The sequence below is a fragment of the Salmo salar genome, chromosome ssa04 (genome assembly GCF_905237065.1).
Source record: "Salmo salar chromosome ssa04, Ssal_v3.1, whole genome shotgun sequence".
In the NCBI taxonomy this organism is placed as follows: Eukaryota; Metazoa; Chordata; class Actinopteri; order Salmoniformes; family Salmonidae; genus Salmo; species Salmo salar.
In genome coordinates, this window is record NC_059445.1 from 10,863,203 (window position 1) to 10,876,169 (window position 12,967).

General features: G+C 44.2%; 1 protein-coding gene across 4 annotated transcripts in view; it reads right to left on the reverse strand.

The window, feature by feature from the left end:
• Positions 1 to 2,083: 2,083 nt before the first annotated feature.
• Positions 2,084 to 12,967, reverse strand: part of LOC106610328 (CXXC finger 4) — a 28,325-nt gene continuing 17,441 nt past the window's right edge. For all 4 annotated transcript variants that reach the window (XM_014209621.2, XM_014209620.2, XM_014209623.2 and 1 more), the window contains one exon: positions 2,084 to 3,714. In XM_014209621.2, coding sequence (XP_014065096.1) covers positions 3,670 to 3,714 — 45 coding nt within the window. In that variant the 3' untranslated portion in view covers positions 2,084 to 3,669. The remainder of the gene's footprint in view (positions 3,715 to 12,967) is intronic.

Here is a 12,967-nt window from a genome sequence, read left to right on the forward strand (position 1 = left end):
TTTCAGTTTATGTGAAAAAAGTAAGTATAGTGTAGAGAATCATTGTACCATCTAACCGCTGTGAAATATATTTTCTATAACCAACAATATAGCATTTTCAGCTGTTTGTGGCTGGTGTACAAAACCGAAAGTAAAAGATGCAAAAATATAACTTAAGAACGGGAAGCATAGAAATAATGCATATAGAACAGCTCTACTGCTTCTTATACATGCTTTCAATAAGAATGAATGATCTATAAATCGCATTTCTATGTGAATTTGGTCAGGTCGCCCAAAAAGTGACATATTTCAGCTTTAAAGGATGAAAAAACCTGCACCGTCAGGATACTGACGCATCACTCCCGCCCAACTGGAAACTCCATATTTCCCATCAACAACATTCCCATTCCCTGAGCAGCGTTCCAGTATTCATTCATTCCAAGAAAGTGACTGTGCATTTTCCCTGTGCTAGTCCTGTGTGCCAGGGATAACTCCTTAACGGTGTGAGCATCCCTCCCTCCCCTGCAGTCAGAAATCCCTAAAGGGATTACCAGGAGGACCACAAGGACTCCAAATCTCAGTGAAGGGCATGGTTGGGGGTAAGCATCTAATCTCCTGGATGTATTCCCCCTAGAAGATAAAAGGGCATCACCATAGAAATAGAATCCATAGAAAGGGCTTGCAACGTCCACTCATTGTGCCATCATTTCAATGGAGAAGCCTGTTCTATATTCTGTTTCTATGGGCATCACACAGTAAGGCAACTCACTAATTAGGTGGTGTAGGTTTGTTGTTTAGGGCTGGTTTCCCAGACACAAATTAAGTTTGTAGTCTGGACTAAATTGCATACTGGAGAATGGAATGTCCTTTGTGTATGTTTTTGGGCCCTTGGTCTAGGTTTAATTTTGGTCCGGGAAAATGGACGTTAGAGTTTCCATTCTATGACCCAACTACCCTAATGAAATCCTATGAAGGGGGATGGAAATTATTTTGAACTTTGTAAAACCAGATAAAAAGTATTTAGAAATGATAATCAACCTACATATTTTTAAACACCTGCACTTTTTCTGGCCCGCAAATTGCTTTTGACAAACAAAAAGGTCCGGAATTTTTTTTTTTAATCCCCATGTGGCCCTCGAGCCAAAATGACTCCCCACCCCTGCTGTATAGAGTACTCCTGGCACAGCCTGTCCCACCAAGTCCCCCTCCCCAGCCCCATCCCCAGCTCCATTCCCATCTCCATCCAGATGAGATGAGCGCTGCACACATTTCATGGGAGAATACTCAGCTCATACATCTTCATCCCCGTTTACTTTACCATTTTTCTCCTTTACCCTCTCCCTCCCACTCTCAGTGCAGGAGGGGGAAAACGTTACCACCCGGGCCTGAGGATTTTAAATCCCAGTTTCCAGACTGATCCAGGAGAGGAGAGGGAGGAGAAGAGGGGGGATTAGAAGAAGCCAATCTCTGATATGGTTTAATCTCAGCGGCCAAGCAATCGCCGGCGCTCCCGATGCACGTTATTTATCACCTTCCCATCACCGGCGGTGGCGGGGATTTGCCACACAGACGCATCTGCCGCGGAATGCACGCAGAACGATTTCCAATGTAGCTCTCCTCTCTCAGGCCTTTTGCCGCCAGCAGCTCAAGACGCAGGTTACGGCTGCGTGGGGTTTCGTTACCGAGGAGGAAAAAGTCGGTCCCGGATGATTTCATCTTCCTCCGTCTCCTCAGCGACCCCAGTAATCCACAGCAAACCCAAATGCAACCCTCTATCCCCTCCTCCACTGTCCCCCTCACTACTCTCGCCAAACCCCCCCCAGACCTGGAAATCATTCGGGCTGCACAAGCCATCTCAGGCGCCCCCACCCCTTCTCCTATCCCCCTCCTCCTACCAGTGTGACAAACCACATGGGATTTCACTAGTTCTTTAAAACCTGCTGCCTCTGGGAATGACTCTCTTCCACCATGCGACATTTTAGTATTCCGGGGGAGACGTGACTAGGGATGCAACCAATGCCGTTTATATATCCTCTCCTCGTTGTTGTTTGAGTGATGCTTCGCAGCAGCAGCAAATGAGAGGGGAAAAAACATTGCAGGTGAATCATAATCCAATATTTAATTGTACAATGTGAGGATAAAAATGTTGCGTTATTCGTCGACATTCAAAATATTTTTTTTTAGTCCTTTTTTTATTTGAACACATAAAAGCATCACAACAACAATATACAAATTCTTGTTAATCTTTAAAACCAAAACACATTTACACATGCAACAATAGGGTTTTGAAGACAATGAGTAATTTATTGAATAATTTTTGTAGTTTTTGGAATGTGTTCACTTTTTGCTTCAGCTCAACAGACTACTGCATTTGTTATTGTGGTCTCTGCAGGAGAAAGGTATGGAAAGTCCCGTACTTCCAGAATAGCTGTAGTCAGACATACTCACAGTGAACATATATCAGTTATATTGTATATAACCGTTGTCAGATATGTAAACTGTACTGTTGACTTAATATTCAATTTTAATGTTAATTTAACCTCAGAATTACTTTACTAGTATTATTAATGACCTTTTAGACAGCTTGGGTGTAATAACGGTAACACTTTACTTAGTCCGCAAGTATATATCATAAACCTCAAGACATTGTAACGGATATTACATGCTTATAACAAGTAATAAAGCATTATACCTGCTAATAACAAGCAAAAGCATTATACCTGCTTATAAACAAGCAATGAAGCATTATACCTGCAGGATATAAGTAATTAAGCATTATATCTGCAGGATTTAAGTATAGTGTTACCCATAAGATGACCTTCTGTATTTCAAATAAAAACCAGGAGGTGGCCAAACAGTTACATGAAAAAGCTAATCATAACACCATCTTTGAAGCGTATCGAAACCACAGAGAAACGCAGTCTGGCTCGCAACCACCACTTTGTGCAGTAACTGTAACACAACGATGCTCCTTTTTGTTTTCCAAAAAAGTACAACTCGCTACACAAGACAATGTGCCCTGTTTCGTAACGTGCTGGACAAAAACTGAAAGAAACCCCAAATGAAAGCATCTAAATAATAATGCCGTTCTCTCTGGCATTGTGTGTCACTTATATGATACATCACATTTACCAAAGAGGACCTTATAGTTTCCCTCAGTCAGAGGCACACACACAAACAGGAAATGCAAGCATTAAACAAAAATGACATATTTAATAAAAAATTATTCAGCTTTGATATAATAATTTGAAAACGGAAATAACGGGAAAACACAAGCAGAATAATCAACATTAAAGATTATTGCTCCAAGGTTGTGTGTGACGATCACATGATCAATCCCAGCAGCGGCCATCTTTGTTGTTGACTTATTGGTGATGATTGTCTATTGAGTCCTTTACATAAGATTGACTGTAAACTTTACAGCCAAATGACACTGAAACACATTCATATACACCGAAAATAGACATTATGATACTGTCAAAAGGTACAATAATTACACAGGAAAGGAAATTACAGAGTTAAACCAACACCATAATGTTTATCGTTTCATCTTTTTAGAGTTTCTTCCTCTTGGTTTAAAAACTGCGAGGTTGTTTGGGTTCTCTGAACCCCCAGTGCTTCCTGCAGTGATGTCATCAGAGTTCAAACTGGACCTCTGACCGCATGTTGATGTCACTAAGGTCGGGCACTCTAAAAGAACCACCGGAATGCCTCGCCATTGTTGACTGGTGTCCTCTGTAGGAGAAACGAAAAGAGCAAAGGCAAACGGTTAGCAACAGTTACCAAGGCAAAAGCAAAAGTGCTACATTTCTCTTTTTCTTCTTTTGAGCATTTTAAAACCAAGGAAAAAATGTGAGTACAGTATACATGGCCACTAGGGCACCAGGAGACCTACTGTATGTTGTCTAAGGTGGCCCGGGTTTCACCTTAGAATCTTAATTTTCTCTCACAATGAACACTTTGTTTGTAAAAAGACCACAACAGCTGAGCAGTCAAACCACTCACTTCTTCAACCCAAACATACCTTAGATATCCCCGCGTCTAATTTCCTCTAAGAGCGTCCCAAGGTTAAAGACACCTCCAGTACCTACCACCCACCTCCCTACCAAATACCCACCTACATCCAAATAACCACTACACCATGATGAAATATTCACCACAAAATTCCCATGATGCAACAATGAGGCGCATAATTACGGGAAGCTCCAGCCGCAGTGAGGGGGAACCAGCGCGTCATTTCAATTTGGGGCCGCGCCAGCCCCACTACACTGGAGTGACAGCCACTTCCTTTTTGGAAACCAACTATCATTTATAATTCACAACATAAAAAAATAGTCCACGGAAATCCCCATAACCAATTAGCTGTTTTTTTTTGTGGTTTTTTTTCAGCTCGACAGAAACGGTGGTGTCTGATTGAAACCAAAAATCACTTTACTCTGAGCAGAGAGGAGTGGAAGAGAGAGGAGGGGAAATGTGATATTTCAATATGAGTATAATCACTGACTCTTCACAGAGGAGGTGGATGAGTGTCTTAGGGCTAGGTACTCTGAAATAACCAAGATGTGGGCTGCATTAAAAACAAGTAGCTAGCCAATTCTGGTGCTATGATACAGTATGTCATATAATCCTACGTGGGATGAGCTTAAATATTGGTACGCAAATTATGTATTCATTCAATCACCCGTTCATGTATATAACAAAAGATCCAGCAACATACAATTTATTCAACTTTCCTTCTCTATTTTAATCAGCAAAACTGCCATGTGAGATATACCAGGTACACAACATTATATTGCAAGGATACAACATTATATTGCAACATTATAGTGAAACAATACAACATTATATTGCAACATTACAACAATACATCATATTGAAACAATATAGTGAAACAATACAACATTATAGTGAAACAATACAACATATTGCAACAATATATTGCAAAATTAAACAAGGATGCAAATGTACATTTTCCCACCGCAAAACAGGTGTTTCACTAGAAAGTCACACAGATCTGACCTCAAGAGGGAATATGGGTAGAGATCCAGCACTGTGTTAGTGAACCAGGTGATGGGTTAGCGGCCAAGCATACCGCTACGCACTTGTGTAACAACAACCAACTAATTGATGTACCAGCGAGTCAGTCAGTGAACCAATGACGCAGAGGGAGGGAGGCTACAATTCTATCAATACGGCCAAACACTAACATCACTAAATACAGGCCTACTCATCCAAATATGGAATTACAATACCCCCCCCCCCATCGCCTACATAGTAGAACAGCTTGTAATATATTCTGAGAGAAGCTCACTAATACAGTACGTTGTCTTAGAGGCCACAATAACAGGAGGATTGACGTCCTGTAAACGCTAATACTAGACCAACCGAGGCAATCAAAATGGGTTACAACTGCACAATGGTTTCATCATAACCTCTCTGGTCCGTTATGTCACCCGCCCCTTTCCACTCTACCAAACCCACACAAACACAGTAATGTCTCAACTAATTAGACGGAAAGCATTCATACATTAAATCGCAAGACACTACTTTCCTACAGTATGAATTCCTATAGTACATAGAGAAAGTAAGCAGTTGTACAATTAGAAAATACATATTTCATTCCTACAAATTCCTGCAGTATTTAAGCTGGCTAATTGAAAAAAATGCCACTTTACCACTTTAGTAATGTAGGTTAATTTACAGGCCCAGTTAATGGAATTTACAGACTACCACCCCCTCAGTGTAACCGTCAGCCAACCAGGAAAGCATTTAAAGTACAACTTATGGCAACATTATTCAATTAGTAAGGTTCAACACAACCAGGTATTTATTTATTCAATTAACACACTTTTTAGATGTTTTTTTTCTCTGCTCTTTGGTTGAGTGCTCTGTTTACCATTATTTCAAGTGGGCTAAAACGCAGGATAACCCCACACTTACAGGAACCTATTCCCCCACATCTACTTCCCACTATCTCTGTACTAGCAAGCTAACACTACTGTCACCTGTTGGCTATACAAAAAAAGCTCAATGAAATACTGGACATCACAACACGGTATTGACTGAATGTCTATCCAGAAGAGAAGCTTTGAGGAATCTAGGTGGGAATGGAAGTCAGGACGTGACACAGCAGAATCCAGGAGAATGGACCAGGTCCAGAGGCAGGTAGCAGAGAGTTAGCCGACATCATGTGTCGCACTTCAATATTTGTTATAGCAACATATTGAAAAGAGAATATAGCAAGGTTGTGAAGGTTACACACACACACACACACGGTTCCACAAACGTCTCAAACTATCTATGAATGAAGGCGAGTGTCAGAATAATGTCGGCTAATACAAACTGAAAGAGTGAAAATGTGTGTGAAATTTGGAGTGAAACATGGAGAAAGGGAGACAGAGATTCTTGGCAACAGAAAGAGCTACAGAGCTGAAGCAGACAGCTAGAGTGTGAGAGAGAGAGAGAGAGAGAGAGAGAGAGAGAAAAGAGTGGGAGAGGAGCCTAAAACTAATCTGCAGTACGAGACGCATTTCCATGTTCACACGTAATTAAGAAGCGGCCCAGCCATGGGAAAGAACCTCCACCAGGAGCAGATCCTTGAAATTAAACCCCAAAATAAGAATGTGAAAGAAATAGATGGGAGTGCCGCACTGTATTAGCCCAATAACCAGGATCTACATTCTAAGAGCCAGAAAAAAAACAATACGCAACATGGAACCCTGTGCTGAAGCTCACTCCAACACCACACTCCTAAAACATGATACTTTAACAGAGGGAATTTCACATGACAGAGCCCAACGAGCCATGCCAAACCATGCTGTACTGAGCTAGCCGGGGTTACACATCCACCAAAGTCGCTTGAAACCATGCTAAAAAAAGGACACTGCTAAAATAAATGATCGAGCCAACACTGTTTGCTTTGGGTCGGCACGATAGTGTGCAAAAGGTAGAAGCTTCCCTAGTCCAGAAACATGACAGTTTGTTAGGTAGAAGGCTGAGGCGGTGAGAGAAAGGAGGGTAAGGGGAGGATGTTTATGTTGATCCATATATTTGGTCATTGATCAGTCCCTGGATGGAAGTTTGATGCTCCACTCTCCACAATAATGACCCTGATGTGGGCGCTCGCCATGTCTCCGTTTTGTTAAGTCCTGCGCTATCGATCTATTTGGCGGTGGGGACTCTTGAGTGCTGCTTGCATTGTGTGTCTGAGACTGAGTATGTGTGTGTTCTCAGATTCCCTCGTTCTCCCAGGTCCCTTGCCTTGGCTCACTGCAGTGACCAGGCACAAAGGCAGCTCAATTAGCACAGCTCCACGTCTCCTCGCTCCCCCGCCTGCCTCCGCAGCATCCCATCGAAATCACTCCATCAACCCACCGCCAGAGAGAAAGGAGGCAGAGAGCGAGAGGGGGGAGAGTAGATAAATGGAGAAAGATAAGAGAAATAAGATGGGGGAGGGAGAGAAAGAGAAACGAAACAGAATGACACAGTGTGTGAGAGAGCAGAGAGAGAGAGAGGAGAGCAGAGAGAGAGAGAGGAGCGCAGAGTAGAGAGAGAGGGAAAAGGAGGGTGAGGACGTCTGATAGTGTTGCTCCCCTGTCGTAACACTGAGGTTTCACCTCATATCAAGTCAGGGTAACGCAGCTGCTCAGCCTCACGTCAACACCACTGGCACTCTGACGCCGCCAGCGGAGCATGCATAACTACCTAGCTACAGAGACACACAGGTAAGGAACACAATGCGAGCCACTACTGGGTTAGAGTTTAACCGAGTGAAGAGATTCACAACTCCCCTGAAAAATCCAATGACTCCAACCCCACCAACCAGAAAGGCCCTGACATTTAAAGCAGAGCCACAGAGTTCAGGTAAATATCTTTAAAAAGGGACATGGGGGAGACAGGAAGTCAGAGATCACACGGACTGGGATATGTTCCGGGTAGCCTCAGAATAACACTGAGTTCATGAGGAAGTGTCTGGGGGATGTTGTTCCCATTGTGACTATTAAAACCTACCCTAACCAGAAACTGTGGATAGATTCGCGCAAAGCTGAAAGCGTGAACCACTGCATTTACCATGGCAAGGTGACTGGGAAGATGGTTGAGTACAAACAGTCCAGTTATGCCCTCCATAAGGCAATCAAACAAGCAAAACGTCAGAAAAAGTGAAGTCAAAGTGAGACAAAGAGAAGTCGCAATTCAATGGCACAGAAACAAGACGTATGTGGCAGGGACTCCAGACAATCACGGATTATAAAGGGAAAACCAGCCACGTCGCAGACACTGACGTCTTGCTCCGAGACAAGCTAAACACAGTCACCCGCTTCAAGGAAAACACAGTGCCGCTTGCGTGGGTCACCACCACTCCCGAGGATTGTCAGCTCTCCAACTCAATGGCTGATGTGAGTAAGACATTTAAGCGTGTTAACCCTCGCAAGGCTGCCGTCCCAAACGGCATCCCTAGCCGCGTCCTCAGAGCATGCGCAGACCGGCTGGCGTGTTTACGGACATATTCAATCTCTCCCTATCCCAGTCGGTTGTCCCCACTTGCTTCAAGATGTCCACCATTGTTCCTGTACCCAAGAAAGCAAAGGTAACTGAACTAAATGTCTATCGCCCGGTAGCACTCACTTCTGTCATCATGAAGTGCTTTGAGAGACTAGTTAAGGATCATATCACCTCGACCTTACCTGACACCCTAGACCCACTGCAATTTGCATACCGCACCAATAGATCCATAGATGACGCAATCACCATCGCACTGCACACTGCCCTATCCATCTGGACAAGAGGAATACCTATGGAAGAATGCTGTTCATTGACTACAGCTCAGCATTCAACACCATAGTACCCTCCAAGCTCATTATTAAGTTTTGGGTCCTGGGTCTGAACCCCGCCCTGTGCAAATGGGTCCTGGACTTCCTGACAGGCAGTCCCCAGTTGGTGAAGGTAAACAACAATTCCACTGATCCTCAACACAGGGGACCCCCACAAGGGTGCACGCTCAGCCCCCTCCTGTACGCCTTGTTTACACATGACTGCGTGGCCATGCATGTCTCCAACTCAATCATCAAGTTTGCAGAGGATACAACATTGGTAGGCCTGACTACTAACAACAACGAGACAGCCTACAGGGAGGAGGTGAGGGCCTCCCCCTCAACAAAACGAAGGAGCTGATCATGGACTTCACGAGGCTGAAGAAATTTGGCTTGGCCCCTAAGACCCTCAAACTTTTACAGATGCACCACTGAGAGCACTCTGTCGGGCTGTATCACCATGTGTTAGAGCAACTGCACCGTCCGCAACCACAGGGCTCTACAGAGGGCAGTGTGGTCAGCCCAACGCATCACCGGGGGCACACTGCCGGCCCTCCAGGACATCTACAGCACCCGGTGTGTCACAGGAAGGCCAAGAAGATCATCAAGGGACTCCGCCACCCGAGTCACGACCTGTTTACCCCGCTACCATCCAGAAGGCAAGGTCAATACAGGTGCATTAAAGCTGGGACAAAGTGACCGGAAAAACAGAGACTGCTGCCCTATGTACATAGACATGGAACACTGGTCATTTTAATAATGTTTACGTACTGTTTTACTCATTTCATATGTATATACTGTATTCTAGTGAAGGCTCATCCTATTCAACTATTGCTGTACATATACCATTCAATCCTATGTATTCTACAGATTTACTACGTATTCTATCCATAATGTCTATACATGCCATGACATACATGTAAGGGATAAAAGCTGAAGTGGAAATATTGGATGACGCAGGGCCTCGTCCCTTTACAGAGTTCATTTTTCCAAGGTAATGTACAGAACAGAGGAGTTTATCCCATTTATACCACAGTTGCCCAAGAAAACAATATGAAAGCACACATTTACCGGTAGAAATACAAATGTATACTTTCTCATCTTTTGGTTGCTAGAAACGCGACGCAGTCGTTCGTTCGTCATTTACATGAGCGACCAAGTCGTTCTTTCTTTATGTTCCGTTGTCATGCTCAGTGGCAACATTCTTATCCCTTGCTTGCTGCTAACTAGCTACACAGTCACGACTTCTGCAGCCAGAATAACAGCAAAGTAGCTGTTTTCTATTGACATTCATTTGGATACATCCATAACAATAAGCTGATAATGCCAGATTTTTCCTGGCTGAGCTAGAAAAGTTTGCCTTCGTCAGGACACTCGTCAACACTGATGTTAATTATGAGGAGACCGTATTGGATATCAAAGACTACGCTAAAAGCTAGCTAAATAGTTTGTTGGTGGCAAACTTGCCAATATGACAATCGAATTCAAAAATATCAGTTGCTGAAAACAGCTGGTGAAACTAGAAACATGTGGGAGGATTTGACAGCTTTAATGGCGGAGAGGACCGGAGAAATTAATTCATGTTCATCAGATGCTCCAAAAAAATGTGTCTCTAAAAACAAATCAATGCTAGCTAGCAAATTTTTTTCCTCGTTGGACCTGCATTTACAATGTAGTTTTATGTAGTTGTTGGTTTATCGTTCTGTGACTTTGTAGCAAGTATGGTCTGAATGTGTAAGTGCATATTGCATCATGATTTAAAGGTGTCCGTTATCTGGTTTTAATGTCCATACTAGAATACCCTTCTAGCCAATCAGAAACAAGTATTCAACAATGCTGTGGTAAAAATATATGTATACTCCAGACTCTTCCTAATATTTCTTTATTTCTAATTTCCATTATTTTACTTTATAGATATGTGTATTGTTAGATATTATTGCACTGTTGGAGCTAGGAACACAAGCACTTCGCTAGACCTGCAATAAAATGTGCTAAATATATGTATGCGACCAATAAAATCAGATTTGCACTAGTCTGGCCTTCCTCTCCTGGAAGGACACAGTGAGGTCCTGACGACAGCTGAAGCTGTTTGGCCATGGCAGTGTAGTTAATGGTGGGGGTCTGGCGTGTCCTGATTGAGGAGGAAGAGTGAGGGCGAGAGGAGGATGGTTGAAAAGGGGATGAGGGGGGATGAGGGGGAGGAAGAGAGTTGAGAAGGAGAGGAAGAGGGGGAGGGGAGGAGGGGGGTGAGAAAGGTGGGATGAGGAGGAGAGGGCTGCTGACTCATAATCAACCCCCCTGATCTGATAGTCTGTCAGGGCTGTTGTGATAACACACACCAGATAGCACCCAAACACATCCCTCCTCCCTTTCTCATTTCTCTTTCTCACATTCTAATGTGCCCCCCCCCCCCGGGCAGGCAGGCAGGCTGGCGTCACACAGAGCAGAGCGTAGCATTGGTAGGGCCCAGAGATAAACCACTCAAGGCGATGAGGACGATAATGGGCCACGCCGCAGCACCTCAAATTCAATCAACGCCCGCACGTCAATGCGAATGAGCGTAAAAGTGAAATATGCTCGCCGGCATGCGGTAAAAGACGCCACCCAGGGCCGGGCTTGAAACAACAACATCTAGGAGAGCCGAACAGAGGGGGAAAGAGAAAAGGGGGAAAAAAAGGAGAGAGAAAATGAAAATACTGTCTGTTCCGTCTCTCCCGCCCTCCAGCTCTCTCTACACGGCTCAGCAGCGGCGGCTGCTTCCAGGAGGAAGAATCCCACTGGCATTCAGAACAGCCCTACTTTAACCACAGACGGTGAATAAATTACCCTTTTGAACTTGGGGTGATTGCAAATGTGCCCTGGTTCCCTTGAGACATGTCTGGTACTAACCTTCTCTTACAATCTCCCCTTCTCTTCCCCAAACACACACACACACACACACACACACACTTTTCCCCACCGCTACAGTCATGAAACTTAATTCAGCCGTAATTACGCCAGACAATTTCTGAGCAGTACTAACTCCCTGCTCGGCCATACACTCTCTCTTTATGCTTCTGACTGAACAGAATATTCAAGGAACTTTACTACTTTCTCTCCCTCCCTCTCGCTCAAAGAAAAAGAAACTGCGCTAGGGATGGAAAAAAAAAGAGGCTGGGAAAAATGTGTGAAGTGTCTGAAAAACCAGAGCAGAGGGAGAGAGACAGACAGACACAGAGAGAGAGAGAGAGAGAGAGAGAGACACAGAGACACAGCGAGACAGAGAGACACAGAGAGACACAGAGACACAGCGAGACAGAGAGACACAGAGAGACAGAGACCCAGCGAGACAGACACAGAGAGAGAGAGACAGACACACAGAGAGAGAGAGAGAGAGAGAGAGAGAGACAGACAGAAGCTTCTCAGGAGATACACATAGTTCATTGTCACTGGGCAGACCTCCTTCCCCTCCACACTCTCACCAGGGGAGGCTGAACTGAAGTGAATAGCAGTCTGGGGAGAGTGGTGTTCTGCTAGGCTGCCTGATGTGCTCTGCTCCAGAACGCCTCATTATAAACACACAGCCCCATCCATACGTTACCCTGACACAGCCATTATTTATTAACGGCTAGACTGACTGGGAACCAGGCCACCTTCCAACAACTGCTGCAATCCTTTGGAGGAGTCAATCCTGACAGCCCTGGTGTTCTGCTAATAAAATACAACACACACAAAGCTATGGATACACACGTGGGGACACACACACACGCACCCGCTCGTTGACACTAGGCTAGCAGTCTCTCCCAACGCGCTGCCTCTCAAATGTAATTAAAAACACTTTTCACACACACCGTAACAACTGCAACCCAAACTGAAACTCAAGTACAAGCTAAGGTCAAACAATTTGTTTTGCTTTTTTTCCTCTCCAAAGTTCCTGCTGCCACAAAACACGGCAACGCCACATCAAGGCAAAGCAGGCTGCTACTGTCTAGATAGGCCCCTTCATCATGTCGTAACATCTTGAAATTAAACGGTTAAAACGGGAGAAAAAAAATTACCTTGATGAATTTCTTCACACTCTTAAGTGGAGGCAGACAAAGATAAAGGATATGAAGAACAAAAAAAAGGAATGAAACTCAAGCTGTCAGAACCAACCAAAGTGTAGCCTAGGTAGGAGAGCCAGTCACGGATTCTGGGCC